The 20,539-nt window shown below is 35.6% G+C and overlaps 1 protein-coding gene across 1 annotated transcript; it reads right to left on the reverse strand.

Annotated features, from left to right (window-relative positions):
- Window positions 1–7,346: 7,346 nt before the first annotated feature.
- On the reverse strand, window positions 7,347–14,876 carry LOC117915169 (putative receptor-like protein kinase At3g47110). The gene is made up of 3 exons (XM_034830739.1): window positions 13,897–14,876; window positions 12,187–13,814; window positions 7,347–7,790 (listed from the first exon to the last, which is right to left on the reverse strand). The coding sequence occupies exons 1-3, from the start codon at window positions 14,874–14,876 to the stop codon at window positions 7,348–7,350; spliced, it is 3,051 nt and encodes a 1,016-aa protein (XP_034686630.1). The 3' UTR covers window position 7,347.
- Between the last annotated feature and the right edge of the window lie 5,663 nt (window positions 14,877–20,539).

A 20,539-nucleotide genomic window follows, 5' to 3' on the forward strand; every position in this document is an offset into this window, starting at 1 on the left:
AGCCACAATGAAGCAAGAAACACCAGCAATGCTTATAGCTATAATAATTTTGATTGAAGGATGCTTGCCCTTGCCATGCTTTGCTGACTCTACAACAGAGCATGGTGGCAACTGCAGTTGAGGGATTCCCCCACAAAGCTTCTTGTTCCCAGTGATTGAAATCCCATTCACATTTTAAAAAACTCCTCCACTTGGAACTACTTGACCCTCAAGGTATTTAAAAGACAGATTTAAAGTCAGCAAAGCAGAAAGATGTTGTAGTTCTTTGGGAATCGTTCCAGACAAGTTGTTGCATGAAAGATCTAGGAATTGAATTCCTCGCAAAGAGCTGAAGGACAGGGGTATTTTTCCCTGGAAAGAGTTTCTTCCCATGTCGAGGTACTCTAATACTGAACAGCTGCAAAATTCCCTGGGAATTTCCCCTGACAAGTTGTTATCAGAAACAAGTAACTCATTTAGGTTTTTCAGTTGACCAACATCTGCTGGAAGAGAACCAGTGAATGAGTTTTGTTGAAGTAAGAGTGATCTCAACTGATTGAAATGACCAATGACCTTTTCAGGTACACTACCACTCAACTTATTGTGATTGAGGTCCAGAGTTTCCATGTTGTGGCAGTTCCTGAGAGATGTAGGAATGTTCCCTTCCAAATTGTTGTAGCTCATGTTAAGGTAGAACAGTTGACTTAAGTTGCCGAGGGTGGACAGTAGCAGACCTGATAGCCTGTTCCAACCGAAGTCCAATTGTCTTAAGTTCTGAAGCTTGCCAATTGATGTGGGAATGATACCAGTGAGATAATTCCAAGTTGCAATGAATTGAATCAAGTTGATGAGGTTTCCAATCTCTTTTGGGATGTTTCTAGATATTTTGTTTTCTCCTAGGACGAGTTGCTGCAGTTGGGTTGAGAGATTGACAATGGAGTTGGGTAACACACCCCCAAAATTATTGCCTTCTGGATTGATTAACCTTAAACTGCTGATGTTGGTGAGAGAATTTAGAAAATTTAAATCGCCAGACATGCCCCTTCCTAAACTATTGAAGTCAAGGGTCAATCAATACGGATCCTTCAGCACTCCCAAACTATCAGGGACTTTCCCAGTTAGATAATTTACACCTAGATCCAAAAGTTCAATTCCTGAAATATTGGATAGTGTATCTGGAATTATTCCGGTAAACTGATTCATTTCTATGCCAAACTTGCGGAGTTGAGGAGAACTCAACCTCATGTTTGACATGAAATTTCCAGACAGGTGGTTGTCAGTTGCTGCCAATTCAATGACAGATGACAAATTATGGAAGGAGGGAGGAATCGTACCAGACAAGTTATTTGTACCTAGATATAAATATCTCAAGCTCTTCAAACGACCTAATTCATGTGGAATATTTCCCTCCAAATGTACGCAATGGACAGCCAAGATGAAAGGTTTCCCTAAGTAAATGGAATAATCCCTCTTAGATAGTTGGCACCAAGCCATAGATGTAGGAGTTTCAACATATGGCCAACGTGCAAGGGAATCTACCCGGTCAGATTGTTCCTTGTGAAATTGTTGTTGGAGTTAAGGGTATGGGAACAAAAGATTAGCCCAAAAGACACAAACAAATAACAGAATGAATAAAAAGAAAAACTTATCGGTTGAGGCGTGACAAGCATTGGCCTTGAAATAGATCCACCCTCCTCGAAGACGAACTCGGTGCACTAGGGTACCAGTGGTCTACTTCTAGGATTCAACAACCAGATCTCGCCTTGGGTGCACTCTGTAAGCTAGATGTGTACAACTCGGGTTTTTGAATAAATTCCTCCAAGTAGATGTATGAAAATACTCCCTGAAAAACTCTTTGAAAAATTCTCTGAAAAATTGGTATGCAAGTATAGAGAGGGGCAACCTACTTTTATAGGCCACTAACATAGTCCCAATGGGAATCTACTTGTAATTAGAAGATGATACAAAGTGGAAAGGGAATCTACTTATAAAAGGAATGAAACTCCACTAGCACAATCCCAATAGGACTCTTCCCAAAAATATAACACTAATAGAATAAAATAAAATATAATAAAATAAAAAATAATTCTCAACAGGACACTTCCAAAAAATATAAGACTCATAGAATAAAATAAAATAAAATAAAATAAAAATAATTCCCAAAAATAAAAATAGAAATTATTTACACTCTTCCTACAATCCCCCACAGAGTATAAACATAATTTTTCTTTTTTTTTTTGGAGGAAAAAGAATCCAATACATTAGTATTGGTGCCCAAAGGCTATGAACCAGTCTTAGGACAAATAAGTATTGAGTCACAAAACACGGTGAAAATAAATTTATATGAACCAGTGTTTTTTTATGTAACTCAAGAGACTTTTATCCACATTGGTTTTCTCAACTACACTACGAGCTGTACAAAACGGGTTGGCACAAATTGGCCATGCGCCCTGCCTAGATATTCATAAGAGCTCTAGAGGATCTGCCTAAGTTCTCATAGGAAGAAGCCCCACCTCCACTCTCATATAAGTGAATTCATCAAATATGTTCTGCATTTAAACATACCATCCATAAGGAATATGATATTCATTAAGAGTAAACACTCAACCTTAGTCAATGCAGAATACGCTCTATCTACACCATAGGGATAAACTCTCATACAATTAGAGTTGATAGAGCACATCAAGTCAACAAGTGATTTGTTATTACCCATATGAACCTACTTCATGGAATTTCCATTCTAATAGGTTGGGTTACCACCACTCTTGACTTTTGTAATAGGTATAAGCCCCATTCCCCTCGATGTTTCTTCCACTAGTTTCTTATTTAGTAGTTTGGTCAAAGGATTGGCCAAATTCAACTATAACGTCACAAATTCTAGGGATATAACCCTTGTTTCAAGTAGTTGTCACACAATATTGTGCCTTAGGCGTATATGCCTGTTCTTCCCATTAAATATTTTACTCTTAGCCTTAGCAATTGCAGCTTGGCTATCACAATGCATAAACACAGATGGGGCTGGTCTTGCTCAGCTTCAGAACTTGTCTTTTCTAAGGCAATAAACTCTGCCTCCATAGTAGACCGAGTAATACAAGTTTGTTTGGTAGACTTCCAAGAAACTGCACTTCCACCAAGGATGAAAACATATCCACTAGTGGATTTCATCTCATCTCAATTTGAGATCCAATTGGCATCACTAAATCCTTCAAGGACACTTGGAAATCCGCTAAAGCACAAACCATAGTTAATGGTGCCTCTCAAATACTTAAGGACTCTACGAACAACAATCTAATGGTCTTGATTAGGACTTTGGGTGTACCGACTCAATCTACATATTGCATAAGCAATGTCAGGTCTGGTACAATTCATTAAGTACATTAGGCTCCCTATGATTTGAGCATACTCTATTTGGACAACACTATGTTCTCTATTTTTCTTCAGTTGTATGTTGGGATCATAAGGAGTTGACACTGGTTTACAATCAAAGTGTTCAAACTTCCTTAGTATCTTCTCAACATAGTGCTCTTGAGAAAGTTTAAGCCCATTAGGTGATCTAGTTATTTTAATTACTAGAGTCACCTTTGCCTCTCCTAGGTCTTTCATATCAAACTTAGAACCTAAGAATTTCTTGTAAGGTATTCTATTTTGAATATGACATGCGGATAGGATAACTTCCCCCCATAAGTTCAAGGGTGCTCCTGAACTTACCAACATTTCATCAAAGGTTTTAGGACATAGTTTTCATTTTTTAGGTTCAGGGATAAGAACTTTAGCTAACCACCCCCACACTTTCAGGTATGCTATATTAGGTGCATAACCCTTCCATAACTCATAAGGAGTTTTACCAGTTTTTCGGTTAGTAACAGATGAGAACCATCTTTTGGTTTTGGGTCAGTCGAAATGTGTCCCAAGTTCACCACATCAATTGCAGAGAAAACCCTTTCCTGTCATCTCTTAAATAATGTCCCATTGAAAGGATCAATTTTAAAGGTGTCAGGACGGGTGTGAACTAGGGAAGCTTTCATTTGGAAATATTTCAAGATTGTTGGAGTTAAGGGTATGGAAACAAAAGACTAGCCCAAAAGACACAAACAAATAACTGAATGAATAAAAATAAAAACTTATCGGCTGAGGCGTGATAAGCATTGTCCTTGAAATAGATCCACTCTCCTCGAAGACGAATTCGGTGCACTAGGGTACTAATGGTCTACCTCCAGGACTCAATAGCTAGATCTTGCTTTAGGTGCACCCTGTAAGAGAGATGTGTATAACTCGGGTTTTTGAATAAATTCCTCCAAATAGATGTATGAAAATACTCCCTGAAAAACTCTTTGAAAAATTCTCTGAAAAATTGGTATTCAAGTATAGAGAGGGTGACTTGCTTTTATAGGCCACTAACACAGTCCTAATGAGAATCTACTTGTAATTAGAAGATGACACAAAGTGGAAAGAAAATCTACTTATAAAAGGAATGAGACTCTACTAGCATAATTCCAATAGGACTCTTCCCAAAAATATAATACTAATAGAATAAAATAAAATATAATAAAATAAAAAATAATTCTCAATAGAACACTTCCCAAAAATATAAAACTTAGAGAATAAAATAAAATAAATTAAAAATAATTCCCAAAAATAAAAATAGAAATTATTTACACTCTTCCTACAATTGTTCCTTGTGAAATCCACAGTTCTGAGGCTTGAGCAATCGGAATCTCACCTTGGATAAAGTTCATGCTCAGATTGAGATGTTGCATCCGTGGCAAATGGCCAATATCACTGGGATGGTGCCGTGCTAGTTATTGTTGGACAATTCCAACTCTATGAGAAATGTTAAGTTCCCAATAGGAGGCAAGGAACCAACTAATCTCTGATCCTCCAACCTCAAGGCTGTGACCCTCTGAAGTCGGTGACTGCATGTAACCCCCTCCCACTGGCAGAAGTGCAGAGAGTCATTCCAGGAACTCAGAACTCCATTTGGAACATCAAGCAGATAATGCTTGATGGTGAGCAATGCCAGCTTATCAGTTTCATTTCCAAAAGTGGGCGTGCTGGAAAGAGATTCCAACCTAAGCAAACTAATACAAATGATGAGGTTGACAAGGAAAAACCACCACTGTAATCTCAAGCTAAAGCTTGGTATCTCCAGCAGTTGAGGGGATTTGCTTATCAGGGTACACGTATAACCTACTGACACGAACTTGCCTTGTCTATTCAAAGTGAATGCCTCTTTCTCTCAATAGGAGAAGAGCATAAAAATTAGTCTAACATATTTGAGTGATTGCTGACTTGAATTTGTGAAGCTGAACTGAGTGAGATTCTGGTCCGTCTGCACTTATAAAATTGAGAGCTTCTGTAAAACAAAGAATACTAGGGTGTTGCATGTCCGTCATGGTTAGAAACTTAGAGTTGACTGAGTAGTGGACTAAGCTGTTCTTTGGAAAATTTGAGCTGGGATTTTTTCAATCCCTTCTTTTGCGTTGAGAAGATATCTGAGTGGATTGACGGGAAGTAAAACCATTAATTCAGTGCACAAAGATCAAGCATAGATTTTCTCCCTCTCTTTCTTTCTCTTTCCTTTGTTTTTCCCCTTTTAATAACGTATTGCTCGGTCACATTTTGGACACTCATCAATTTGGAAACGAAGTTTGGCTGTTGACTATTACAAAGTGGCAGACTAGACTTCTCTGCAGAATATGGAGACCCAGCAGCTTGGAGGAGTTTGATACGGGTATCCATTGTATCTCATGTTGTTACACTTACCTTTGATTTTGAATGTCATTTGATTTTTATCTGTCTTTCAAAATTCCTGTGTTGGCCTGCACTACTTACATATTATTCTTAGAGTTCAAAAATTGGTACTGAACTCTTCAACCAGATTCAATGCAAAAAAAAGGAATGTGTGTGATGTAAGAGTAGTAGTGTTGGAGAAATAGATTCCCATTCAACTTTATCCCTTTTATCCAATATTGCTTCTCTTCTTTTCCGTCTCCAATACTACTCAAGTGTTCATTCACCATTTGGTTTTGAATACATGCATAAAATCAGGCTGGCCATGAAATCTTTAGAGTGCAAAAGTTTATGCCTTTCGCGTAAATAGGAGAATAGGACTTAACAGTTTAGACACATTATATGTTGAACTAGCAAAACTTTGATGCGAACAATACTAGTTCAATGACACAAAAATAAAATAAAAATAAAACCATTCTTAAGAACAATTCCAAACATAGCCAAGTTTTTCAAGTCGTTCTAAACTTATGATAGTAGTGATGTAGGGAAGGAACTTCGGCATAAATGTATGAAACTACCAAAAAAGGAAGGTGAACATTGGAGATGTGTTTTTGAATTTTTGACAAAAAAATCGGAATTTTTTTTAATATTTATTAAAATATGTGACTCAAAATTACCTCTACAAATTATTATTTTAATTTGATTCTTTAAAAATGTCGTGGATTTGAAAATATTTTTTAAATTATTATATTTTAAAAAGTACTTTTTAAAATTATTGTATCTTTTTCAAAATCACCTGGTGTTTTTTTCCCTTTTCTTGTGTGGGTGGGAGGTTCCAGTTGTTTGTTTTGAATGGAGATCATGCAAAGACTTTGTCCTGTCAAAGTTTTTCCCTAGGAAATCCAGATCAATAACTTTTTAAGATTCATGATCCAGGAAAGAACTGATACTGCCTGTAAAATAAGCTAGAGCGATAAAGCTTTGAAAAATGAAATAGGAAACTTGCATCTCCTCAAGAGTATTTTCAAAGATTATTCTCAAGAAATAGATTTTTTATTTAAAAAGAAAAAGAAAAAATAGGTTTAAAAAACAGTTTTTTTGATGTTTTTTAAAGTAAAAGTCTTTTAAAAAATATAGAATGCTTCTAAGTTGTATGGTATGTTTTTAAATATTTTTTAAAAATAAATTTTATGTATAAAACTTTATTTTTAAGTATTTTTCATATTTGTCTAATTATTTTTTAAAATAATTTTGATAAAATAAATTAAAACAATTAAAATATACTATAAAATATATTATATATATCTTCTGTTTTTAAGAACAAAACAAAACTGTTTTTCAATATTTTGTTTTATTCTACGGTTATCAAATATTTCATGCTACATGATACATTCGTGGGGATACTACCTTGTGGAGGGAAATTATTGTTGAGACAGAGAGTAGGCAGCCAGAATTAGATCAAACCACCATCTAATTCTGGAGACACAAAGGTAAAACACATTACAAACCATATAAGGGATACATGAACAATATTGAAGACAAAACACACACACACACACAACACATATACATATATATATATATATATATATATACATACTCTTCAGTCACCACCGAGCTGAGATGTTCCTTTGCTCTTCAGTCACCACCGAGCTGAGATGTTCCTTCCGCAGGTAGTTGCATCCTGATATGTCTCTCCCCATGGATTCCTACCCCAAGAAACACTTCCTTAATGATATTCAGTTCCATCACCACGTCTTTGATGTCCATACGATCACCATGTGATTCTTCAGAACATGCTACTCCAATTCTCGCAATTGAAGCAAGGCAATGCTGCATTCTACTTTCCATATCACCGTGATTTGCTATATTGTTGATTGCTTCACCTGACTCCCCAACCAAGTTTGAATCGGCAATCTCCATCACCCGTTCTGGCAATGCCATCTTCGAGAAACTGTGAAGGCTCAAACCATCCGAAAACATGTGCTCTGTTGGTCTCTTTCCGGTCAACATCTCCAGCAAAAGGATGCCATAGCTGTACATATCTCCTTGAGGCCACATGGAGCCACCTATTCCGTATTCTGCCATGCATATTGTAACATAATGTGATGCTGTGTTAGGTTATATATGTAAAAATAACTTTTTTGTTTTATGTTTTGAGTGGTTGTCATGCTTCCACGTGGAGAGATTTACTCAGGTTAAATCTCTTTGCATCTGGTTTAAATTCTGGTGACTGTACAACAAAGAATTGAAGACAGTAAAGCTTCAAGCTTTAAGAAGAGAGCTGGAAAATATGAAAATGAAGGAGAATGAAACTCTAAATGAGTTTTCTTCCAAATTTATGGAGTTAGTAAATCAGATGAAGTCATATGGTGAAGAAATTAGTGATAAAAGAATTGTTGAGAAACTGTTGATCAGTCTACCTAACAAATTTGACCCAATTGTGGCTGTGATTGAAGAAACAAAAGATCTCTCACTACTCAGTGTACAAGAGCTATTTGGGTCTTTAAAAACTTATGAACAGAGATTGTTGAGGCATTCTGAAAAATCAGTAGAAAGTGCATTCCAATAAAAAATAAGCCTTAACTCCAGAAATGTTGAAAGGAAACCTATAAGCAATGAAAATAGAAGTGATTCATTTAGAGGTGGCAGAACTGGACGAGGAAGAGCAAGAGGAAGAGATGGAAGAGGTAGAGGAAGATTCAGCTATGGAAGAAAGTTCACTAACGAGGAAGGCTCATCATTCTCAAAGTGTAATATTTGTAAAAGAAGTAGTCATGTTGAAAAAGATTGTTGGTTCAAAGGGAAGCCTCAATGCTTCAATTGTAAAAAATTTGGGCATGTCCAAAAAGATTGCAGATTTAAGAACAATCAACAAGCAAGCTGTGCTGAGGAGAAAGAGGCTGATGAAAACATGTTTTATGCTTGTCAAAGTGCTGCGGAGCAAAAGAATAATGTGTGGTTCCTTGACAGTGGCTGTACAAACCACATGACTGGTAACAAAAATATTTTCCTTGACATGGATACAACCATCAACTCACAAGTCAAAATGGGTAATGGTGATTTAGTGAATGTTAAAGGGAAAGGCACAATTGGCATCCAAACTAAAGTGGGAACCAAGTACATTAGAGATGTTCTTCTTGTACCAGCCTTGGAGCAAAATTTGTTGAGTGTGGGACAGCTAGTAGAGCATGGGTATAAACTTCACTTTGAAGATAATGAGTGCACCATTTATGATAAGGAGCGGAGAAGAAATTTAGTGAAGAAGATAAAGATGGAGAAAAATAGAAGCTTTCCAATTGTCTTCAAATATGCTGAAAATGTGGCTTTGAGAATGGAAGATGTTGAAGAAGCTTGGTTGTGGCATAGAAGATTTGGGCATTTGAACTTCAATAGCTTGAAGATGCTTTGTCAAAGGAAGATGGTACAAGGATTGCCAAACACCATTGAAGAAAAGAATGAAGTATGTGACGGTTGTGCTCTTGGGAAGCATCATAGACAATCATTTCCAAAGGGAGTCGCTTGGAGAGCAAAGAAGGTATTGGAGTTAGTTCACACTGATATATGTGGACCCATGTCTACACCTTCTCAAGGCAACAACAAGTACTTTGTATTGTTTATTGATGATTTTACAAGAATGACTTGGGTGTTCTTCATGAAGAAAAAATTAGAAGTGTTCTCTATCTTTAAAAAATTCAAGAGTTTTGTTGAAAAGCAAAGTGGTTGCTACATAAAGACCTTGAGAAGTGACAGAGGAATAGAATATACTTCAAGCCAATTTGGTAATTTTTGTGAAGATGAAGGGGTTGAGAGACAGCTTACTGTTGCATATACTCCTCAACAAAATGGAGTAGTTGAAAGGAAGAATCAAACGGTTATGGAAATGGCCAAAGCTATGTTATATGAGAAGGGTTTGCCTAAAATTTTTTGGGCTGAAGCAGTTAACACTGCTGTGTATCTTTTGAATAGATGCCCAACAAAAGCATTATTGAACAAAACTCCGATTGAAGCATGGAGTGGAAGAAAACCATCTGTTAGACACTTCAAAGTGTTTGGGTGTTTATGTTATTCACAAGTTCCAAAGGAAAGAAGGAGCAAGCTGGATGAAACAAGTGAAAAGTGCATCTTCATGGGTTATAGTTCACAGTCAAAGGGTTATAGGCTGTATAATTTGAAAACCAACAAGCTGATCATAAGTAGAGATGTTATTTTTGATGAAAAAGCTACTTGGAATTGGGAAGAAGGTAAAATTCTGAAGAAAACAATTCTTGTTGATGAACTTCAAACAAAAGCACTAGTTGAAACTGGAAATGGCAGCACTTCAACTTCATCACCTCAAGAATCCCCAAGATCAGTTCCATTATCTCCCTCAATCGGGTCTCCAACTTCAAGCTCGTCATCACCATCCTCAACTCCAAGAAAAATGAGAAGTTTGACTGATGTTTATGAGAGATGCAATTTGTGCATTGTTGAACCTCAAAGTTTCGAAGAGGCAATAAAAGATGAAGATTGGAGGAAAGCAATGGAAAAAGAAATTGATGTCATTGAGAAAAATGAAACATGGTAGCTGGTTGAAAAGCCAAAAGACAAAGAAATCATTGGGGTGAAATGGATTTTTAGGGTGTAATACCATTCTGATGGTAGAGTTCAAAGGCTTAAAGCTAGATTGGTTGCAAAAGGCTATTCACAACAGCCGGGTGTTGATTTCCATGAGACCTTTGCTCCAGTTGCTCGCCTTGATACTATTAGAACTATTATTGCAGTGGCTGCTCAAAAAGGTTGGTTGTTGTACCAACTTGACATAAAATCTGCATTTTTGAATGGAAAGCTGGAAGAAGAGATCTATGTTGAACAACCTCAAGGCTTTGCTGTTGATGGAGAAGAAAACAAAGTTTACAAGTTAAAGAAAGCCTTATATGGTTTGAAACAAGCTCCTCGTGCCTGGTACACTCAAATTGACAACTACTTCATTGAAAATGGTTTCATTAGAAGCAAAAGTGAGCCTACCCTCTATGTGAAGAGCAAAGATAATTCCCAAATTCTTATTGTTGCTCTTTATGTTGATGATTTGATTTTTACTGGAAATGATGAGAAGATGGTTGAAAAATTTAGAAATGAAATGATGAAAAAATATGAAATGAGTGATATGGGATTGTTGCATTATTTTTTGGGAATTGAAGTCTATCAAGAAGAAGATGGTGTGTTTATTTGTCAAAAGAGGTATGTTGAACATATCCTCAAAAAGTTTGGCATGGCTGGTTGTAATCCTGTATCTACTCCTTTAGTTGTGAATGAAAAGTTGAGGAAAGAAGATGGAGGGAAGATGGTTGATGAAACTCACTTTAGAAGTCTTGTTGGAAATCTGTTGTATCTCACTGCAACTAGACCTGACACCATGTTTGCAGCAAGCTTGCTGTCAAGATTCATGCATTATCCTAGTCATTTACATCTTGGAGCAGCAAAAAGAGTCTTGAGATATTTGCAAGGCACGGTTGAACTTGGAATAAAATATTTCAGGAACATTGAAGTGAAGCTAATTGGCCATTGTGATAGTGATTGGGGTGGCTGTATTGATGACATGAAAAGCACATCAGGCTATGCATTCTCCCTTGGTTCAGGTGCTATATCTTGGGTCTCAAAAAAGCAAGGCTCAGTGGCTCAATCATCTGCTGAAGCAGAGTATATTTCAGCTTCACTGGCAACTTCTCAAGCCATATGGTTGAGAAGAATTTTAGAAGACATCAAGGAGAAGCAAAATGAAGCAACATGTCTACTTTGTGACAACAAATCTGCTATAGCCATTGCAAAAAACTATGTTTTTCATAGTAGGACTAGGCATATTGCAGTGAAGTATCATTTTATTAAAGAAGCTATTTCAGATGGTGAGGTTCAATTGATGTACTGTAAATCAGAGGAGCAGGTTGCTGATATCTTCACTAAAGCATTGCCTTTGGAGAAGCTTGTTCACTTCCGAAAGCTTTTGGGAGTAGAGAAACATCACATTAGGGGGGAGAATGTAACATAATGTGATGCTGTGTTAGGTTATATATGTAAAAATAACTTTTTTGTTTTATGTTTTGAGTGGTTGTCATGCTTCCACGTGGAGAGATTTACTCAGGTTAAATCTCTTTGCATCTGGTTTAAATTCTGGTGACTGTACAACAAAGAATTGAAGAACCGAGAATACAAAGTGAAAGAAAAAGGGTCCTCTGTTTTTTGTGTGGACTGTCATAACTCCTCTGTTCCCAGCTCTATTCTCAAGTGTTACTCTTCCATTTTTTCTTTCTATAGCCTTTCTCTGTTTCAGGCTGAAACTGCAGCCAACACATATATTTTTCTTTTTTACTTAGAAATCCATTAAGGAAAGTAAGAAGGATAATAGACCAAGTGTAGGTGTAGCTGTGCTATCCTGCTAATTTAAACCAATAACTTCACAAGTTATTTTTAGGAATGTGCAAAACACATAAAGAAGAGTACCTGGAGCCACATAACCGATGGATCCCATCAGCAGGGCTGAACTGGTTTGATCACTACTTGAAATCTCGGTGGCCTCAGGAATGAGCTTGGCTAACCCAAAGTCCCCAACATAGGCAACCATGTCATCATCAAGAAGAACATTGCTTGGCTTTAGATCCCCATGAACAATTGGTGTCTGGCATTGGTGATGAAGATAATCCAGAGCATTAGCCACATCAATTGCGATATCCAATCTTTGTCTGAAGCTTAAATTTCTGGATTCATGATGCAGCCAGCTATCTAGGTTCCCATTAGGCATGAACTCAAATACTAGAGCCTTAAAATCACAACCTTTGTTGTCCACACTTGAACATGAAGTTATGATTCGAAGCAGATTCCGATGCTGAATATTCCTGAGGACCTTGCACTCAGCCGTGAAACTCTTGGCAGCTCCACGTTGTTGAAGGTTCAGTACCTTCACTGCAACAGGTCTTTCGCCTCGACTTAGAATTCCTTTGTATACGGAACCAAAACTTCCCATGCCAATCAAGTTGGAATAAGCAAATCCACTAGTTGCCTTGAGGTGCTCTTTGTAAGAAACCCTCAAGTACCCATATCTTAAAAAAGTGGAAGAAGACTTCATTACTGCCTTTTTTCTCCCATAGCGGAGAACTGAAGCCACTATGAAAGCCAAGCAAGAAACACCAGTAAATCTTATGGCTATAACAATTTTGGTTGAAAGATGCTTCCCCTTGCCATGCTTTGCTGACTCTACATCAGAACAAGCTGGCAGCTGAAGTTGAGGGATTCCCCCACAAAGCTTCTTGTTCCCAGTGATTGAAATCCCACTCACATTTTTAAAAACTCCTCCACTTGGAACCTCACCTTCAAGGTAGTTATAAGACAGATTTAAACTCAGCAAAGCGGAAAGATGTTGTAGTTCTTTGGGAATCATTCCAGACAAGTTGTTGCACGAAAGATCTAGGATTTGAATTCCTCGCAAAGAGCTAAAGGACAGGGGGGTGTTTCCCTGGAAGGAGTTTCTTGCCACGTCGAGGTACTCTAATACCGAACAGCTGCCAAGTTCCCTGGGGATTTCCCCTGACAAGTTGTTGTCAGAAACAAGTAACTGATTTAGGTTTTTCAGTTGACCAAAATCTGCTGGAAGAGAACCGGTGAATGTGTTTTGCTGTAGGTAGAGTGATCTCAACTGATTGAAATGGTCAATGACATTTTCAGGTACACTACCATTCAACTTATTGTGATCGAGGAAAAGAATTTCCATATTTTGGCAGTTCCTGAGAGATGTAGGAATGTTCCCTTCCAAATTGTTGTAGCCCATGTCAAGGTAGTATAGTTGACTTGAGTTCCCGAGGGTGGATGGGAGCAGACCTGATAGCCTGTTCCAATTTAACTCGAATACTCTTAAATTCTGAAGCTTGCCAATTGAAGTGGGAATGACACCAGTGAGATTATTCCGCATTGCACTGAAAACAGTTAAGCTGATCAGGTTTCCAATCTCTTTTGGGATGCTTCCAGATATTTTGTTGTCTCCTATGATAAGCTTCTCCAGATGGGTTGAGCGATTAACAATGGAGATGGGTAACACGCCCCTGAAATTATTGGCCTGTAGATTGACAAGTCTTAAACTGCTGATATTGGGCAAAGAATATAGAAAATTTAAATCGCCTTGCATGCCCCTTCCTAAATTATTGAATTCAAGGGTTCAACCAATAGAGATCCTTGAGCACTCCTAAGCTATCAGGGACTTGGCCAGTTAGATAATTGTTACCTAGATCTAAATGTTCAAGTCCTGAAATATTGGATAGTGTATCTGGAATTACTCCCGTAAACTGATTCCCTGCTATGCCAAACTTGCAGAGTTGAGGAAAATTAAACCTCATGTTTGGAGTAAAATTTCCAGACAGAATGTTGCCAGATACAAAAAATTCAATGGCAGATGACCAATTATAGAGTGAGGGAGGAATCATACCAGATAGGTTATTTACATCCAAATATAAATATTTCAAGCTCTTCAAACGACCTAATTCATGTGGAATATTTCCCTCCAAATGATTGTATGCAACGGACAGATGTTGAAGAGATGACAGGTTTCCCAAAGTAAATGGGACAACCCCTGTTAGATCGTTGGCACCAAGCCATAGAAGTAGGAGTTTCAACATATGGCCAACGTGCAAGGGAATCTGCCCGGTCAGATTGTTCCTTGTTAAGTCCACAGTCTTGAGGTTTGAACAGTTGGTCAGCTCAATGGGAATCTCACCTTGGAGAGAATTTGTGCTGAGATTGAGATGCTGCATTCGTCTCAAAAGACCAATGTCAGTGGGGATAGAACCCTGCAAGTTATTGTTGGACAACACCAACTCTCTCAGGAATGTTAAGTTCCCAATAGGAGGTAAGGAACCAGCTAAGCTCTGACCCTCCAACCTCAAGGCTGTGACCCTCTGACGTCGGCGACTGCATGTAACCCCCTGCCAATGACAGAAATGCAGTGAGTCATTCCAGGAACTCATAACTCCATTCGGAACATCAACCAGATAATTCTTGATGGTGAGCAATGCAAGCTTATCGGTTTCATTTCCAAAATTGGGCGTGCTGGAAAGTGATTCCAACGTCTGCGAACTAATGCAAATGACAAGGTTAACAAGCAAAACCCACCACTGTAATCTCAAGCTAAAGATTGGCATCTCCATTAATGGGGATTGGATCGTCTCATCAGGATACGAACTGCTTCTTGTCTATTTAAAATGAGTGCCTCCCTCTCAATTGGGGAAGAGCACAAAAAGCTGTTCAAATGTATTCCAGCGATGACTTGAATTTGTGAACTTGAGTTAAATTCTAGTCCATCTCCACTAAAAAAAGAACAAATAAAAATGAGGGAAAACAAATCACCAATGGGGTCTTTTTATGTCATCATGGTTATACAGTTGGCTAACAGCTAAACTGGGCCTTTTTGGGAAACCTGAGAGCTGGGAGTTTTACAATCCCTTTTTTCACGTTGAGAAGATATCTGGGTGGGTTGACTGGAAGTAAAAGCATTGATTCAATGCTCCAAGATCAAGCATGGTTTTTCCATTTTTATTTATTTATTTATTTATTCCTTTTTTATAATGTATTGGTTGGTTACATCTTGGAAACCTATCAATTTCGGAATGGAGTTTGGCCGTTGACTTGTTCAAAGTGGCAGACTAGTTATTAGACTTCTACATTGTTCCACAATAATTTTAAAAAGTATTTTTAGCATTTCTAATACTTAAAAATAAAAATTTTTAAATATTAAAAAATTACTAAAAACACTTCATAGAACCTACCAAACGGACTTTTCATTTTCTGTAAAATATGGAGACCCAACAGCCAGGAGGAGTTTGATAGAGCTATATCCATTGTTTGTATCTCGCATTGTTTATATGTAATTTTAAGTGTCTTTTTCTTCATTTTTTTTTTCACATACCTCATGTTGTATCTCATGCTTATGATAGTTTTATTTTACAAATAAAAGAGGAGCACACGGACATATTAAAAATAAATAAATAAATAAAAGAGAATATATTTATTTTTTTGTTTATGATTGTTTGTACCTCATGTTTTTCTTAATTTTATCTAACTTTTCTAATTTATTTTTAAACAAATAGATTCAACCATAACTGACACTTGATACATAAAATTCTCTTATTTTTAAAAATATTAATTTGAAACTCAAAAACCATTTTAATTAGTATTAAAAAAAAGTCAAAGAATTTAAAACCAATCCGACTAACTTTAACAAGCCAAAGACCAAAATTTATTCTCAATGGCTTTTTTAGTTTTTTTTTTACACATAAGTCAACAAGTTATGCAACATCCCTTGAAATGGAAGATGGATCTTAAAATGATAATAGCCCTTGAAGAGGCATATGTACCTAAAAAGAGCGAGATCTTCATAGGTCATATAAAATGGGATCAAGATAACATCTTCTTTCCAAAGTGACTTAATATCATTAAAAATAATAAGAATCCCAATTAAAAAAGGTACAAAACTAGTAGTAAAAGTGGAAAGAAGTAATCCAAACATATCTAAACTTGTTACTAAAACGAGAAATATTAGAACCCAAAGTCCAATGCCTAAAGATGTAAAAATAAAAGAACATAAAGTATAAATCCTATTGGATAAAATGAGTATTTGTATTAAAATGCTATAAAAAAAATAAGATCACGAGACATCAAACGTTACTTATAGCATGTAGTTTCTAGAAAAAAAAAAAAAACCATGTATTAGCTCTCTTAATAACTCAATTGCCCTTAAGGACTTCATACATATTTTCTAAATGTAGCTCTAAGTTCTTTAAATGGATCTATGAATAATGACATATACATGAAAATACCTTGAAGGAAATAAATTAAAATCTCAAATGTGTGAAATTCTTGAAGAATTTAAAATGTTTGAAGCAAATGATTTAAAACCTTATAGCATGTACTCAATCAAACTATAACAATCCTTATATGGATTGAAGCAATTCGAGCATATATGGTAAGACCGCCTTAGTGAAAATCTCCTAAAAGAAAGGAACTCCAAAAGATCTCACAAAATAGCCAATTATTTCAAGAAGAAATTTGAAATAAAAGATCTGGAAAAAAAAAAAAAAGATATTGTCTTGACCTACAAATAAAGCATTGTTCAAATGGCTTATTAGTCCATTAGTTTATATACAAAAAGAAAGTATTAAAGCACTTTTATATGGACAAATCGCATCCACTCAATTTTCCCATGGTTGTTCATTCACTTGAAGTGAACAAAGACCCATTTCAACCTATAGAAGAAAATGAACAATTACTTTATCCAGAAGTATCATATCTCAATGCAATCGGTCCATTAATGTATATTGCAAATTGTACTAGACCAAACATAACATTCTATGTCAATTTGCTAGCAAGATACAATCTTGCCACAATTACAAGATATTGAAATAAGATTAAACATATATTGTGATACCTTCATGGGACAAGTGACATGAGCTTATGTTATTCAAAGGAATCAAAATCGCAATTGATTAGGTATGTAGATATAGGATATCTTTTAAATCCTCATAAAGCTCGATCTCAAACAAGATATGTTTTTACTTACGGAAATGTTGCAATATTATGGAGATCGATTAAGCAAACAATGGTTGTCACTTCCTCAAATCATTCAAAAATACTAGCAATTCATGAAGCCAGTCATGAATGTGTATGGTTGAGATATATGATAAAGCATATACAAGAGTTCTATAAATTATCCTCTATCAAAGATACTCTGACAATATTACATAAAGACAATGTTGCATGTATTGCATAAATCAAAGGAGGATATATTAAAGATGATCGAACTAAGCATATTTCTCCAAAGTTCTTCTATACACACGAGCTTCAAAAGAGACATGAAATCAATGTTCAACAAATAAGATCAAATGATAATCTTGTCAACTTATTCACAAAAGCCCTACCTACTATGACATTCAAGAAGTTCATATATTAAATTGAAATGCATTAACTCAAAGATCTTAACACTGGACCATTAAAGGCAACACAATCACATCATCATGAGGGGGAGCATCATCATAGAATGTTAGCATATTGTACTCATTTTTCTTTCATCTAGATTTTGTCCTATTGGGTTTTACTTACAAGGTTTTTAATAAGGTAGTTCTAACAATCAATGTCTACCTAATTCTTTTCAGTAGTGATGATCATTCAAGGGGGAATGTTATAAATATATATAGATATTTGTAAATGACCTCACAACTATCTATGGAGATCTTTTATATTCTTTGCAAAAAAAATTAAATACCATATTTAATTTTGATTTTCCAACTCCTATAAATAGGAGACTTCAATGAATGAAAGATACAACTTTCAAAGTTCTTGCATAACTCTACTTCTCTATTTCTTTTCTTCCTCTATTTTCTTTTCTAACAATTCTCCATATTTATATAATAATTTTTTTAAAAAGATAATACTATAAAAACAAAAGAAAATTACTAAAAATATTGTATGAAGTGAAATAGGATGTGGTTGAGTGATTAATGATAATTTTTATTTGTGGACTAGAGCAAGGACTAACTTAAAAGACTAGCAAGTCTTGCAAGTAACGAGTAATAGACTTGGCAAGTGGCTATGTAGTAGCTTTGGTTAAGAAAGATAAAAAAAAAAAAAAAGCTACTACAACTTTTGTAGTATTTCGAGTATCATCCTTAAGGACTGGCTTTTGTTTGAATCCTAAAGTGGAAAACGACATGTAAATAATGTGAAACTAAGTAAAAGAAATTAAATTAATAACAAAATGAATATTGATTTCAAATTCAAGTGATTCAAGTTTGGGACTTTCCACAATCCAACTTAGGGTATAGAAATTAGAGAAAATAAGGGTCTTTTTAAGTCATATGATCTTAGGGTTTTGGGATCCTTGGCCCCTCACGATCAACTTGAATTCTATAACTCAAAAATCCATCTGAAGCCTAATTTTTCTTTTTTAAAACAAATTCCTAAACCATCAAATGGATGAGATTGATTATCAACTCAAGATTTGGCTTTTTAACTCTTCCTACTCCTTATACCTTTGTTTTGGGGTAAATAATGATAGGGAAGAGGAGGATAACTAATGATCAAGAATTACTAAGAATCACTAATATCGGGTAATAACCTACTGTATCATTAAGTAAACTAACTCACAATGACAAGATAAAAAATTGATAAATTGTCACCCAACCAATAATTAGTTTCATTGTTATAATAATTCACCCATTGTTCTTGTAGGTTTTCTAGCCCTTAGGTTTTCATGCTTCAAGCTCCAAGTTGACTTCTTAGCCTCTCATGAGGGTGATGTTACATTCACAATCCACAATAGGGTAAAAATCCATAATTTGAATTAGAAGAAACTAAAAACAATATATTTAATAAAGAAGAAAAAAAAAAAACCAAAGTTCTCGTTTTCTTCTACCTCCAATGTCAAACTATTCGGAAAAAGATCCAAGATGATTAAAACCCTAGAACTAAGAGAATTTATATAATATCATCAATTACCTAACATATGGCATACTCTCATAGGCCACTTATTCCAATATAATTACCTAAAAATGACTCAAAAAATAATAAAATGGCGATTTCTAGTTGCGTGGGACCCACTTAAGGCGATGGAGTACCCTAGATGAAATTCCCAAGGTAGAGGAGGTGAAACATCATATTAGAAGTGGGTGAATTCGAAATTGGGGTCATTTCGAATTGGATTTCGAATTCATAAGTTGAATTTCGAAATGGCCCTTTAACTTTATGCAACTGTTTTCAAATGATCATAACTTCATTTCAACTCCGATTTGTACACTGTTTGAAGCGTTGGACTTTTGACTTCCTGATCTTCAAAACGGTATATAGTATACCTAAAATAAATTCGAAAAGTACTCCAAATTTATTCTCAAAATCAGAGTATATGTTGCCACCAGATTTTGAGTTCTAAATTTCCATGCAGTTGAATCTTGCTTCATGCCTCATTTCCCATGTTTTCTTGCCTTCTTTCTTACTCCATAATGGTCATCTTTCATCTTTCAAACTCATGATATCCTCGTCTTGCCTTTCCTCATGTTCTATGAGTCTTGACTAGCTTATTTCCTCATTTAACTCTTTCTTGATCTTTCAAAAATGTAAAGTGATTCAACTTGCATCATTTTCTTCCCTCAAACCTGAGATAAATCTCCAAAATACTAGCTAAACTTATAGCTAGGACCTTAGAATTGATTTAGGTCAAGTTGGGTGATTTTAGTGTCCTTTGGTGCACAAATTGTATCGAACATGTGCCATTAGAGCACATATTTTTGCTCCAATCACCTAACTTTAGTAATTATTCTATCTTGCTTTTACCAATTTTTCTATCCAACTTTTCACTATGTCAGATGACTAATGGCCTTGGGGAGGTTTCTCAAATTCGTAACTAGAATATATTTTTTTGTATAAAAGAAATAATATATAAAATATTTTAAAGCTTGTATATGATTGTAATTAGACAAAGAAATATTTTAGATCATAAAATGAAAAAGTTATAAGAAAAATGAGCCTATGAGAACCATTCATGTTGATCGATGGAGAAAGAGGGCTCAATAAAAATGTCCGTAGTTCAAGGTAGAGATATAAATAATAATAAAAAATGAGATATTTCGAGACCAATAATTATATATGTCTCTATTCTTGATAGTATTCTTTATCGCAAAACCAAATATTGTTTATGAAACTTTATGTAATTTTGTGTCGATTATTTTATTATTTTTGTTCTTCCGTTGGTATGTTTATGGCGGTGCTTCGATTGGCACGAGAAGTACACTAGCAGAACAAATGGTACAAGCCAGAGCGGCAG

The sequence above is a fragment of the Vitis riparia genome, chromosome 5, assembly GCF_004353265.1.
Source record: "Vitis riparia cultivar Riparia Gloire de Montpellier isolate 1030 chromosome 5, EGFV_Vit.rip_1.0, whole genome shotgun sequence".
Taxonomy (NCBI): Eukaryota; Viridiplantae; Streptophyta; class Magnoliopsida; order Vitales; family Vitaceae; genus Vitis; species Vitis riparia.